General features: G+C 34.3%; 1 protein-coding gene across 1 annotated transcript; it reads right to left on the bottom strand.

Moving 5' to 3' along the window:
- Window positions 1–6,570: 6,570 nt before the first annotated feature.
- Window positions 6,571–9,139, bottom strand: LOC146735640 (uncharacterized). Its single transcript, XM_085505973.1, has 3 exons — window positions 8,983–9,139; window positions 8,725–8,892; window positions 6,571–7,650 (listed from the first exon to the last, which is right to left on the bottom strand). Exons 2-3 carry the CDS (start codon window positions 8,869–8,871, stop codon window positions 6,571–6,573), a joined length of 1,227 nt encoding a protein of 408 aa, XP_085362099.1. The 5' UTR covers window positions 8,872–8,892; window positions 8,983–9,139.
- Window positions 9,140–14,871: the final 5,732 nt, after the last annotated feature.

Here is a 14,871-nt window from a genome sequence, read left to right as displayed (position 1 = left end):
CCAGATCATAAATAAAAAAACAAAAAAAAAGAGAGATCGAAAAAGCAGAAAAAGCAGGTGACAAAAGCAACGAGAAAGGAAAAACAAAAAAGGGGGACCAGACCAAACAACAAAAAAGTACAAATGTTGCATGTGCCAACAGAAAATGCATATGGCTAACAAAATACCAGTATTGCACAAACAAACAGAACAAAATTCTAGACGCTTCTCAGGCATCCAAGCAGATGAACGTTTGGAGGAGCATGCTCGTGTCCCCACCCGAGAGATAAAACACAAATTATGTATTTATATAGCTCAATTATTCCCCTTATTGTAGCATAGCAACCTAAAATGGTTTCTGCCCTTTAAGATAATATCCAATAGGCAATTTCCATGACAGTAAAAATACCAAACAGAGGTAGAGAGAAAACTATACATATACATATACTAACTTATGGCTGAGCTATTTCCGGTATGTAAATATCATCGATACAGTATAACTTAAGCTTTTACCAGCAGACATTCTTGCTTTCATTGGCAGCAAAAACGACTCTATGGAAATTAATGATCTAGTTTTAGTCATAGCAAAACTATATGTACCTAATAAGGAAAAAGAACAAATTGAATTCTTAGCCACTGTAAGAGGTTTACTTGATTATAACTTTCGAAACTGTAATTTAATAATTGGATGTGATCTAAACATCCCTCTTGGTCCAGTAATGGATAAAAGAGATGATAGGCCAGAGCTGAGAAATACTTTCAGGCGTGACATGTTTACATTTATTAACACCTCATCACTTATTGATGTATACCGTAAACTTAACCCAACACAGTATAGGTTTACTTTGCGAAGAGATAATGCTGCGTCTCGGCTAGATTATTTTTTGGAAGTTTAATTGTGTCTTATTAAGCGATAATTCATATTCTAAAATTATTAAAATACTGATCTCTAGTGTCATGGATGAAAACAAACATATGGATGATCAAGCTTTGTTTGAGTTTTTAAAATATAAAATTAGAGAAGCGACAGTTGAATTTTCAAAAAAGAAAGCACAAGGGAGACGAAATAAGGAACAGGAACTAATGCGTGAACTACAGAATTTGAAAGAACAAATAGATGAAAATTTGGATGAAATGATATTAGCCCAATACGAAATTAAAAAAAAACAAGAATTAGATGCTATTATTGATAATAATATTAGATGTTCAATTGTAAGGTCGAGGATTTAATGGTTTGAAAATGGTGAATTTAGAGGAGCATAATTATTCAAAAAAGACCATTGTTGAGTTGAAACAAGGGAAAAGGACATTTTAAGGGGAAATTAATAGGTATTACAAGAAGCTCTATACATCAGAAAAAAACAATTTGGAATTTAGTGAGACTGATAATTTGTTTTTCAAAAGAAAATATTCCTATTTTATCAAATGAGATTGCACTACAGTGCGAGGGCCCACTTACCAAGGAGGAAGTTTTTGCTGTGCTTAAAAAAGCCCCTCGAAATAAGACGCTAAGTAGCGATGGTCTACCCCCGAGTTTTATTTATATTTTGGGGAATATATTGGAGATGCACTAGTTGCTTCACTCAATCATGGAGAAGGCATGATGCCAAACACAAAAACAGGCAGTCATAACCTTATTGCCAAAGCCAAAATAAAGACCAACTTCATTTAGGAAATTGGAGACCAGTTTCTTTATTAAACAGTGATTATAAGCTAGCAAGTAGGTGCATTGCAAAACGTCTTGAGAATATTTTGCCTAAGATTATCCACGAAGATCAATCCGCTTTTATTTCAGGGAAGAAAATTATGGATAATATAAGGCTTATTTCTGATGTTATCGATTATTGTGAGGAGTATAAGCACCCACGGGCAGTCATGTTTGTGGACTTCTCTAAAGCTTACGATACTTTGGAATGGAACTTTATAAATAAGGCATTGAAATTGTTTAATTTTGGTGATTCATTTATACGTTGGGTAAATGTATTTTATAATAGTATTAAGAGCTGTGTTGTAAACAATGGGTTTTGGTTCGGATTGTCACGGAGTATACGACAGGGCTGTCTTTTATCGACTGCACTATTTGTAATTGCTATCGAACTCCTTGCCATTTATAGTGCAACTGAGTCTTAATCAAAATCATTACGTTATTCTTTTGAACTGTACTGTTACGTGATATGATCTGATTTTGTCGACGTGTACAGTTCAATTGAAGCTCAAAAGTTCGTTAATATATAAGTGCAAAAGTCGCGTCTTCCCCCGGTCGTTATTGTTACTGACACGTAGAAGGCATTGTTCGCTGATCTACAACTATATCGTTATTCCATGGCTAGTTAATATTCTGACGTAATGCATATAGTTTGTTCATGATGTCATCAATAGTGAAGCTTGTCGTTTTTTAAACTAATTTTCGCTTCAGTCAAATGTCTAACGATTGCAACCATACATTATTAAAACTTACGTCTTTGTCATAATCCTGTATATTATGTAGAATGCCACTCACTGTGTAATGTACATTTCCTTAACTTTTTAGTTAAAACTAACCTCGTTAAAGATAAGTCCACACACAATTTGCCGTCGATATCACATGTATTGTAAGACGCAGGTTGATTCTCTCTTTATGATGGATTTCCTACAACAGCAGAATAGTATATTTTATTCATAACTGGCTGCCATCTGAATAACTCAATAAACACGTGATTACCTTTTTCACGTCCTTATCGCCGAACTGTGAATACCAACTTTAATCTATGTTTATATAATCTATATCAATCAGACCTCCTGGTACAGCGCCCACTTTGGTAGCTTGCGATTTTCTGTTTTTCTGCAGTGCAAAGTGTCTACTGCAACAAATTAGTCATCTGAAATGTTTGGCTTGTAATAAGCAGCATTGATCATTGAGCTGTCCAAAACTTGAAGTGATAACTTGAAGATAAATTGTGATGCGTGTAAGCAGTAACACTCTTTTGCATAATTGTATGCAACAAAAGAGGCAGAAGAGCGACAATTAGCTTACACGCAACTGTTACCAAAATAAATACAGACATATATATAAATATATAACAGTAATTATTCTGTCGGAGTTTATGAGCAACGCGCCAATAAAATAAAAACGTGAAAAATCGATCAGGGGTACCATAGATAGGGCACTCAAGAACGCAAAAGTGAGGTGCATTGCATTAGTATGCATACTAACAGGTGTTTTATTTTGACTTACATTGGTTCTTAACAGGAGAGTTATGATTGGTTTAAAATATTTTCGTTTATATTTCACAGAACCACTTACTTGATTGTTAAAAGCGTTGCCGAGCAGTGATACAGAAACCATTGAAATATCAAAAGCAAGCCTGGTGACATTGATATAATTCAAATCACAACATATTTGCTAATTTTGTGAGTATATATCTCATCAACCTTTTCGACAAACAATCAATTTTAGATGGTCCGACCAGTTATATTTTTAGGAATGTATGTGGCATTGGAACTATATATAGAGACTGAAAATATAATATGAAACATACTGTGAATAAATTATCTCAACTCATATTCTCTATTAAACGTGCATACATGCATGTATAGATTATTTGCCATGTGTTTAAGTGTTCAAACTTACATTCTTGGCATGTGGACGTTTTCAACGCAATGCGATTGCATGCGTGTACGTATGTAATATGATAAACATGGCATAAACTGAATAAAGTGAAGAGTATGGAATTGTTAAAAGAAACGTGTGAGCCAGATGACTAAATATCAGCCTTTATTTGTGATCAGTTGTACACATACATGCAACTGAAAAATGCAATATTTACAACTAAAGACAATTGATTAAAAGTGAGAGTATCTAGATATAATTATTTCTATTCAATTATTATTATTCAATTTTTATTACATATATACGACTCATCAAATTTCAGCGAGAAACAGCATATCAATAGTACCATGTGATATGCAGGTGTTATCCATGTATTAATCTCCCACTAAGAATGTTCTCAGAAACACATTTATTACTAGTATAGTGAACACTACATCCGAAAAACAAACAATAACTGTTTGCTTAACAATAATTTCACTTCTAAATATTAATTTCAAATTTGCAACCATATTTCATGAAGTGAGACTCGTTTTTCTGAAAATCTCTTATTGCACACGTAGCTCATTCCGCAGGTAACCGTTTTGTTTATCTGCTGGCTCTTCTGCAGCTTTAGTAATTAAATGTAATATGTCCATAGCTTCAATACATAAATAAAAACAGAAAAGAATAGTACAAGTTTATTTTTTTAATTAACTTATTTGTTTAGTTATGTATAATATTAATTGATACATTTATTTTGACAGACTATGTATTAAAACATAAAAATATTTGTATAATATAAGCAATAGAAATAGTTACTCACCCGACATCCCTGCTTGACTTGACAACCATTTTATATTACCCAAAACCTCAGTCGATACTCAGTCGATACGCTTCGTGCATACTTTGAGGTTTCCACGTACTACCTCATATTATACTAAGGTTTTGAGAACTGCTGAGTTCAAAAACACTAAATGAACCACAAATCAGGCATACCTATGCATAATTTGATTTGCCAGAACTTAATCTATTTTTAAAAAACTTTGCTACTCCATTGATATTGGCTGTTTATTCTATTGATTTAACTGTTGAACAAAATGATAACAGACATACAAAACGTGCACATAATGGTCAAAATGCGCACGTATCATACGGATTGAAAAAAAAAAAGTTTGCATGCAGAAATGTTCATATGACTATTAACGAGATCTCAGTGACAAACATGTAGTCCCCAGTGAACATAGAGCTAGCATAGCGAGCAATTGCAATAATGCCTTAGTTTGAATATAAAAATAAAGTTGGAATAAATATAATAAATTTATGTCACAATATGTAGAGTGAGCATCGTCACTGTATTAATGTATTAACTGTAAATATTATGTAAACCACTACTCGAAATCAGACCTCACATCTTGGCTAATTCATCTGGATTTGACAGTGAAATATAGAGTTCTTCCACAAGTATTAAATAAGTTTGCCATGGTGGGGTTTGTTTTATCGTTTTTCCTGATATAGGTGTAACCGGTCTTAATACCGTGTCCCAGGTTTTATCCTTCCAAAGAATTTGCTTGGATGCAGTGTAATACAATCAACTCTGAAATGTACAAGATCAGTACATACCTGAAATGATTATAAAGCACCCAAGGACCAACAAAGTTCACATATAACACAAAAGAAGAATTTCTGGCAGCGCGCGAACTAGATGTGCGGCAGGATCACTTTCGTTCAGGCGGGTGTTGGGGCAAGGGTCAAATAGCCTCATTACTATTCATGAGCATACGCACCAATAGAGGGCGCAGTACATATAATAATACCACACGGGTTACATAGGTATGCACTATTATTAATTACCATACAATTTGTGAGCCTCACAGTTGTGAATAAATTAAACCAAATCCTACCTGTATAAACACCCACACTAATACTATGATATGACCAGCTACGTATAGCACAATGCACGTGTGGGATGCAATGTCATTGAGATATTAAACAACACAAATTCAGCAGGCCCGACTGAAGTTTTATTATCTGAACGATACATAGCCTGACAACATTATCTGATTTCCAATACAGTATAAATATGTACACCTTCGGGCTTTATTTCCAGTGTTCATATGACATTTATATATTACATATATCAAATACATACTAATTGTCAGCGCATTTTCGAATATGACGAGATTCAAAACATTGAATTACTGCTAGATCAATATTTTGGGTTTAAGCTTGGAGTTGCGTGTTTGAACCCAATCACAAACATTTAGACTAGTGACATATTAGTAACAGTAAAATGAGATTTTCTATAAATATATGAAGGTCACAGGGCAGTCAATTGATTTTCTATCTAGATGTCGATCGGGCAATAACTATTCTGTCACTGAACCAAGCGATCATAAAAAGATCCAACGAGAGCAAAGAGTCATTTCACGACTGTTTTGGGCAAATGATCACCTGCGCTCGGGCACAAACGTAGTCGGGCAGTGATATACAAAATTAACCGTTCACACCTTTGACAATTAGTCAGGAAGCTGAGCGTACACTATCTTAAGCACTGCAATCACAAACTGCAAACACAACAGAACATATTACCGCAATTCATCAAAATACGAACATGCGACAGAGAAAAAAACTAACCACATCACCAAAAAGTAAATGTACATATCACATGAAAAACAAATATTATGGTTGAATGCTGTGTTCTTAATATAAAAGGGTAAACCCGCTGACAACGCGTCGACTAAGTTCATTAAATCAAAAACAAAATGGCACCCGTAAATAAATTCTCATCGGGACAATAAAAAGTCTCCCTCCTCAATTCCTGTTATATCCGGCTATTATTGAGAGCTCAATGTGGTAGAATATATGAGGGAGCAGTGATAAGGAGAGAAGTTGCGACCTTTGAACTCTCTTATGATAATGAGTTGACTCTTGCCTCGTTTTTGAGATGGGGGATACCATGGTATTTTTGCAGCTTGTAGGATATTTTAGTGAATCTCTATGTCGGTCACATACAAATGACCATGTTAGTCAGGTCTTGAAAAGTATCCAGATTCGGATATGTTATTTATGTCTCCTTCACTACAATTCAATGCATGACCATGGGGTGCTAACGACATGTTCGTATTGTCATAGTTGTCATCCTGTAGACTTCTCTCTTCATTTGCAAAACGGCATGACTGTCCTTGGATGCTTACATCAAGCTGTTGTCCTTCCATTGATTTTGCAGAACCTGTGACAGAGTCTTCATTATATTGCAATTGCAAACTATGTGATTCCGCATTGACCCCACTGCTACACTTTGCCTCATACTTGTTGTTAGTAACCCCACTTCTGACAGTGTTCGTATTTTGTAATGATAACACGCGGTATTTCTGTATACAAGTCATGCATAAACAGAACTTACTATGTTCCTCATTAGCTGTTGGGAGATTGTTGGATGAATTCACACCACGACCTTCTGCGTTTGTCAGAGAAGTGGGTCTATTTTGCTGATGCGATGTGACGTTTGTATGAAAATGTTGTTCCAAAGGTGGATTGTGAGTTGTTTTTATTCTCCCTTGACTACACAGAGACTGTTTCCTAGAATCCATCAGACATTTGTCATATTGTTTGTCATTTTGGCTACGCTGGACTAAGCAATCTTGAACCTCACTGTCATTCCTGAAGTAAGACTGTCTGCACATCATTGCATACATTGGTGGTGTAACAACACATTCGGCATCTATTACAGTAGATTGATTGTAGACGTCAACAAATGTGTCGATGATATTTACAACATCAAACCTTTCAATCTGTTCAAATAGTAAACGCAGTTCTGCAATAGAGTCCAATGAAAATGTGCGGCGATTTAATTGCCAAATACTCAGTAACTCATATGTTGGGCTCCTAAATGGTTTAAGGTCTTCCAAAAGTTGGCGATCACTCGATATTAAGTGGTGTCCATTGATGGTAATGTAATCCGATAAGAGTCGCCAATCACTTCCAAGTGGATTAGCAGGGTCCATGAGTTGGCATATAGCCACACAGAGGCCATGGGGCAAAGCTGGCATTACACGTGGCGCTGTATCACTGATATGACGAAGACAAGGTGTCTTCTGCACACCCTGTAATAATAATAATAATAATAATAATAATAATAATAATAATAATAATAATAATAATAATAATAATAATAATAAAATTAAGGTAGAAGCCTAGTCATAATTTTTGACAAGGTTGGTCATAAATTGCATTAATATATTATGTACAATTATGAAGCTAATGTCCCATGGTACAATTAAATAGCATTATTACAGTTAAACTTTTTGAGAAACATGTTCTAATATTCTTGCAAATTGCTATTTTTAGAACAATTCCATACAATACAATGTTTAAGAAAAATTGCATTCTTTGACAATTTTTAAAACCTCAGATTTTTTTAAATAATTCAGAACAACAAAAAGTACTCAATCATTAACAATATATGTTTTTTTAGCCTGTGTGATATTGAGAAAATGCATAATATCTCTGCCATGTGAACCTATAGTAAAAGTATTATAATAGTGTCAAAATGGCGGTCAATATCTTTGTATTTCTTTAAAGTACAGTTTATTGCAAAATGAATAAATTATGGGTATTTTAATTTATGAGCAGGCTTCTACCTTAAGTCAATATAAATGACAATAGGTTGGACTTTGAAACTTGCACAAGATACTTTAAATAACTAGTGAATGAATAGTTGCAATCGAATCAGCATTTTCAGGTTTACTAAACCTTTCTCCCAATTATAATACTTTCAATAACTGTCAACAACTGTCTACAATGTCAATTTTCATACAAGCTTAATATAATTATTAAAGCTCATACATCATGTTATTGTTTAATTCTTCAAGATAATTGCACTTTCAAATTATGCTAATGAAACTGAGAAAAAAAATTAACAATGCGTGATAGAAACCTTCTGCCTGATTTTAATTTGTTTTCAAAATGTATCTAAATTACATAACCTGATTTTTTTCAGAAATATTTGGAGCAACAATAAATAAGTCCATACTAAAATCACACTATTAAGGAACATTATTATGGGTAACAGTGTGATGAGAAATAAGTTTCTCAGTTTTTTGGCCACTCGTTTATTGTTATAACAAAAACATTATATTGTAATTCGATTAATACACATAATGAGAAAAAATACTCACCTGTGGAATTTTTTCAGATAGTTCAATTGAAGTATCTAGAGAATTGTTTAATATGTCTTGATAAATCTGTACGTTGCTCTTAAACCGACGACATTCACTGTCTTTCCTTGCAAATAATAGTTGCTGATACATTCTCCGACCAGACATTATTTTCTCAAATCGAAAAATCTACAAAAACATAAAATTTCATATTGGATATGTTGAAGCTTCAATAACCCAAACAGGAGTTGTTTAATTTTGATGTAAAAACACACTTACTATATATACATTTTGAGGAAGCCATTCGCCATATCCTCTTATTCGCACGCTAATATCAGCTTGAGCAATGAGTGTACTTGATCCAAGGTTAACACCATGTAAGTCATTTTCTTCTTCGCGAACTTCCTGTTGACAGTATCAAAAATAGTAACTGATTAATCAGGAGTATGATGATATGACATGATGTCCAACTAGTGAGGGAGTTTATAGATATTAACAAACAGTGTGGTAAAAGTCGATTTAGAGATTGCTGATGATGGTGTAAAATATTATTCTAAACAGCCATGGCCAAGACATGTTGTAAAACCCGTAAGTAAGTGAAGCTGACTTGGTGGAGACAGATTAGCTTTTGGCTTTGCAACAGTTAAGGTATGGTAGATCATATCAGACTTTTTTACATATTTGTATTTTAATTATTCCATTTTTGGTGTGTGATTTTATTATATTGTACTCATTTGATAGTGAGAGACCAAAGATTTGAACAACCTCCGTGGGAGATCTCTTTCAAACTTTAATAACTTATCACAGAAGGTTATATATATAGCCATAGTTGGACCTTGATGCTTGCAGAATTTCATCACAAAACGTTCCTGGACGGACAGCACATGTATTTATCCAGACTATGGCCTGCTGTGGATCGCCGATCGAAGTACTGATGAAAACAGCTATAGTCAAGAAATCAGCATGAACACAACTTTTAGCCAATTCTGCACAACCAAATTGATATATTTTGCACGTGTCGGAGTAGTTGTGTTACACTGACCCAACAAGTAGCCCAAAAAGAGATTCTGGTTGTTGTTTTTACCGGTAATGAGATGTTCCACGGAACTTATTTAGTTGTTTGCTGACTGGAAATTAACTAGAATTAGGATTATGAATTTGGAAATATATGTCTAAAATAAAAACGATGAAGAAAATTCCAAGATCAGATTGGGTAGATAGATAATGATTACCTACATGTCTTGTATCAGGACAGTCATCAATGATCCACACACGTAACTTTACCTCATCTTCATCTTTGAGATCTGCATACATTAAGACTTGACATTTCTTGCCATCGTTGCTATTTCCTTTCGTTGTGTAGAGTGTGAAATGATCCAGTAACATAATGCATTCATTTCCTTTTACAATCATGGATAGTTCATCTTCATAGATTGACAAGACCTGGAAGTTTACTAATTCCCAGGGCCGTGTATTTGACATCAAAGGAATGATTTTAGAATTGGGACTTGTGGCAGAGTGCGGGAAAGTTAAAATAACACGTTGTTGAAATTGTAAATCATGCGGTTGACAACTTATCACTGGACTAAGAATAGACTCCCCAATGTCCAATTCCGGCATACTCTCTTTACTGCAGATCAACTCTATGGTAATATCTTGTATTTTTCCCAATGGTATAGCACCCGGTGGCACAAATAGACTTATCCCATACCCTTCAATGAAAAGGTGGCCACCCCTGTGGTCAAACAGGCCTGTTGACAATCTTCCACTACTGTAATTTACAGGCCATTCGTGATTAAACGTCAAGGACTGTAGTTTCGAATCATCATAATGTACATCAGGGTATAAATCTGGAGGGTGTGCTGTTGGGCTTGATGAAGCATATGGCAATGGCGGTAGTGGTCTTTGTTTTCGTATACTGTACAACTGTAAAATAAAATGTTGTATTATCGCAATGAAACATCACGCATTGCAACATCATTTCAAACATGTTATTTTTGTGTGAGAAAATATGAGTAAAACAATCTCTACTGCTAAAGGCCGCGCGCACACACGTACATCTTATTGTCAAGTACCAAATTCAAGTGCAAAACACACGGAACTCTGGAAACGTGCAATGAGTGATAGCGTGATATTGCAATATTGAGAGCCTACTTCATGTCAATTTCCTATAGATAACTTTGAATGACATGTATAACCGTCGAATGAATTTGAACGATTTGGATTGTTGACAGATTGTGAGTTAGCATACATTTCAGATCATTTGATTTCCAGGTAAGATTACATTTGGAAGATTTGCTGATGATTGGAATAAAACAACATAATTTGGAGTAAACTGACAAGTACTTTTGGTGTTGGTAAAATCTGAGTGATGATCCCGATATACGGAATCTGGATGAGGCGTATTGACAGCTATAAGTCTAAATATAGCTCATGGACATCACTGTTATAATATGGATACTGGAGACGAGTGACGAGCATACCAAAACATCATCTGTGATCTGTGCAGGACAAGGGATTATTACCAGAATCGTCAGTTAACTGAACTGAATTGTGTTAGTGTAATAACGTGAGATATATTATGTTCACTGCACCAACCAGTTACTTGAAGTAATTTACGTGGCTGACTGAGAGTCGTGATTCCCAATCTAACCACTATATAGTAAATTGTGATTGATTATTATGTCTGTATAGTGACTAAACTTGTGCGGGGACGCATGGCATACACAGAGGCTGAAGCTACTTTGCTAAGATTCGACATGGACTCTTGGATATTGGCAGCTTGAACATTATTTAGTTAAATAATTGACGTGATATCTACACGGGTGTTTGGTGAAATAAAATATTAATATGCCAATATACGGTTGAGAAAAAAATGCATGGATGTTGAGACTTCTGTACAATACAGTTATTAGCCATACAGCTGTATTCCATTATTCAATTAATGTACATGGTTACACTGCAAAACGTTCCACATGTCATATCAGCGCATACAATATGAAAGGAGTGTAACGAACAGTATGCATGCACCAAACATCTTGCAACCATCCTCACATAATTAATAATCATTGGGACAATACCTTTAAAGTATTTTCTTCCATATTATTTCGGTCTTTACTCGTATCATCAGTACAATTTGCTGGAGCATTTATATATGGTGATATCGTGCTGTCTTCCTTATTATCTGTCAAACGATTCTAAAAACATATATTTAAACAATAGTGGATGACTGATAACCCTTAATGGACAAAATCACACTTTGTGTAACATATATGGAGCACAAAGTGTCCTTGGATCCATTATGGGTTGGCGAGTGATTCATCAGTGTTATTATTTTGTAGCTTTGTCAATGCCAGTGGATTTGCTGTCATTATAAAGCAGGAGACTTGTAGAAAAGTTCAGAGTAAATTTTTCTAATTTAAAACATCATTCTCGAAATTCGTTTTGTGAAGTAACATTATGGTGAACACTCCAGTAAACGGTACACGGGTACAACGTCCAGGTACCTGGCTGCTGGCTACCTTGCACTATGTTGTATTGTGTGTAAGTGTGCGTAACCGGGTGTACGGAATCGAATTGTTACACCAATTTGTTAATGCTTTCGAATATCAGTATAGACGTTATATTCAAATGTCCTGTATGCATATTGGTATATTTTTTGCTGGTAAGGTAGGCGGTAACTTTGAGGCCAAAAAAAAGGCGTAGTGAGTGATCGAACATGTATTGAAATCCTGTGGGTGTCGGCCATTCAAGAGGATTTTAATCGCTGTGCTGCCGGATCAGATTGTCACTCCCTTCCTGTAAACGTATATAATGATGGTTTATCCCGGTTGTTGCAGATGTGTGTATGTTCTTGCCACAGTGACATATAACTTAGTTTCGTGAAGTGGGATGAACTTTCAAATGATTTTGCTTTGTTTCATTTCCTTTGTTTTAGTTGCAGTAATTCACGCTGTAAATGAGCAATCACATGCCAGATTTCACAGGGGCAACATTAAGTTTCATTGAATCTGTTGAGTAGTATATGAGATACAAGTGAAAATGCTTAAAATTGGCTAATAATATGCAAATTAGGTAAAAAGATGATTTCAAGATAGAGAGGGTTCGTGTGTATTTCGCTGAGTAAATATGACCGTTCTTAAACGCTATAGACAGGGACAATTTGCTTGTTGTTTTTCTTGATCAAACATAATAGTGTACACATTTTCAGAGGCCGATACAAGTTAGTTGAAAGATGATGGCACTTTTATTTGAAGGATTTTTTACGCTGCGATTTGGAAAGACATATAATCATATAATGTACTGTGGCTCTGTGTATTTGGAACATTTGAAATCTACACTACTTTCCCGTGTGTTGACCTCCGGTTACGAACACTCCAAACTTTAAAACTGTATGCAAACATTTTCAACATAATAATAATAATAAAACCAAACTTAACGTGTTTGATTGTTTTCATTATATGTGTGTATGTATGGTTGAATTAAACAACTAATTTCACATTTATATTACATTGATACAATTATGGTATCTGCTATTTTGAATTCGGATACTTACCTGAATTGATAGTATTGGTTGAGGTAGTTTCTGGGGTATGTCTGCAACTTAAATAGTACACAGTAATAACATGTATAAATAATGGTTTTATACAGTAATAAGTTATAGATGCAACGATGGTCATTTGCGTCCAAGTTGTTTTGGTTACATGCATACGACTTACTCATCTTTGGTCAGCAAAATATTTATAAAATAAATATAAATAGCCCCTTTAAATACCTGCGCATATCGCCAAACAGTCGGACATGTCTCCGCCCTGAAACGCGAACAATGAGTACTTCACATAAGCTGGTCTACACAAAGCCACCAAGAACCCATTCCACCATTACACACACGTATGTTAAAACAATGTTAGTAAAAGTTGATGTACTCTTTTATGTCTTCTAGTTCAGTAAAATATATGCATACTATTCAAAAACAGCATGTTGTATTTTGAGTGAAATGGTTAAAATCTGGGATTCTGTTTGAAATATTGCTATTTTCTTTTTGAATTTTAACTTTTTTGTTATTCACACTATATCACTATCTACCCAAATTAGTCATATTTTAAAATAAAGGAAGTTTCACACTGCATACTGAAACGGTTTATTCTAGAAATATGAAAATGAATATAAACACATGTCATTGTTTCATTTTGAGCGTTTGCGCCAAAAGACAGCTGGATACGCAGGTTTTAAACACCCCATTCTGCATTGTTGAAAAACATCAATTGACATTTTAATGTAAGGTATTTTGATATAAAATCAATCATGAAATATAATCATGGATTAATATTTTATGAGCTTTTTGTGTGTATATATGTTATTAATATGGCTGATATTTTTTTTCTACATACATGTACAATTAGTTCTAGTTTGTTTACTTTAGATCACGCAACATGCGTAGGAATACAAACGCCAAACGCGCAAGCACTATCAATTTGTTCTTGATGACTATATACCATTTTATTTGCCATTTCATAGAATTCTCTGGTATTGATGGTGTTTTAATATAATAGATGGTAACGGAGCTAAATAATGTCCATATAATACAGATATATAGTTTTGCTCAACAATTTCTCTGATTGAAACAAAGAAGTGTTTATTAAATTCAATACTGAGCTACTTATGTTTATATCATATTTATTACTAATTCATATGCGGCTGTTGTGCTGACATTTTAACTAAAGTTGTGCAGTTACTGTTGAATTGTGCCACAACATCATCAAAATCGAAAACATAATACTAATAATAACACCATATGTAATGTGTTTGATTGTTTTCATTATATGTGTGTATGTATGGTTGAATTAAACAACTAATTTCAAATTTATATTACATTGATACAATTATGGTATCTGCTGTTTTGAATTCGGATACTTACCCAAGTTAATCCTATTGCTTCAGGTTGAGGTAGTTTCGGATGTATATTTGTAACATAAATAGTACATAGTGTTAACAGGTATAAATAATGGTTTTATACAGTAATAAGTTATAGATGCAACGATGGTCAGTTGTTTTGGTTACATGCATACGTCTTTACTCAATGTATATTTATAAAATAAATGCAAATAACTCTTTAAAATACCTGAAGAGTATGTTCGTCGTCCTGAGGATTCATAACACCTTTCATCC

This window comes from Saccoglossus kowalevskii, chromosome 12, assembly GCF_978046115.1.
Source record: "Saccoglossus kowalevskii chromosome 12, keSacKowa6.1, whole genome shotgun sequence".
NCBI classification, from domain to species: domain Eukaryota; kingdom Metazoa; phylum Hemichordata; class Enteropneusta; family Harrimaniidae; genus Saccoglossus; species Saccoglossus kowalevskii.
This window is presented reverse-complemented; position numbering and strand designations above follow the sequence as displayed.

Bases quoted from the DNA above. Each gene is read 5' to 3' on its own strand.
- LOC146735640 (XM_085505973.1), bottom strand. From the start codon at position 8,871: ATGTCTGGTCGGAGAATGTATCAGCAACTATTATTTGCAAGGAAAGAC. The intron at 7,651-8,724 runs GTGAGTATTTTT...TTATTATTACAG, and splicing joins TATCTGAAAAAATTCCACAG to GGTGTGCAGAAGACACCTTG.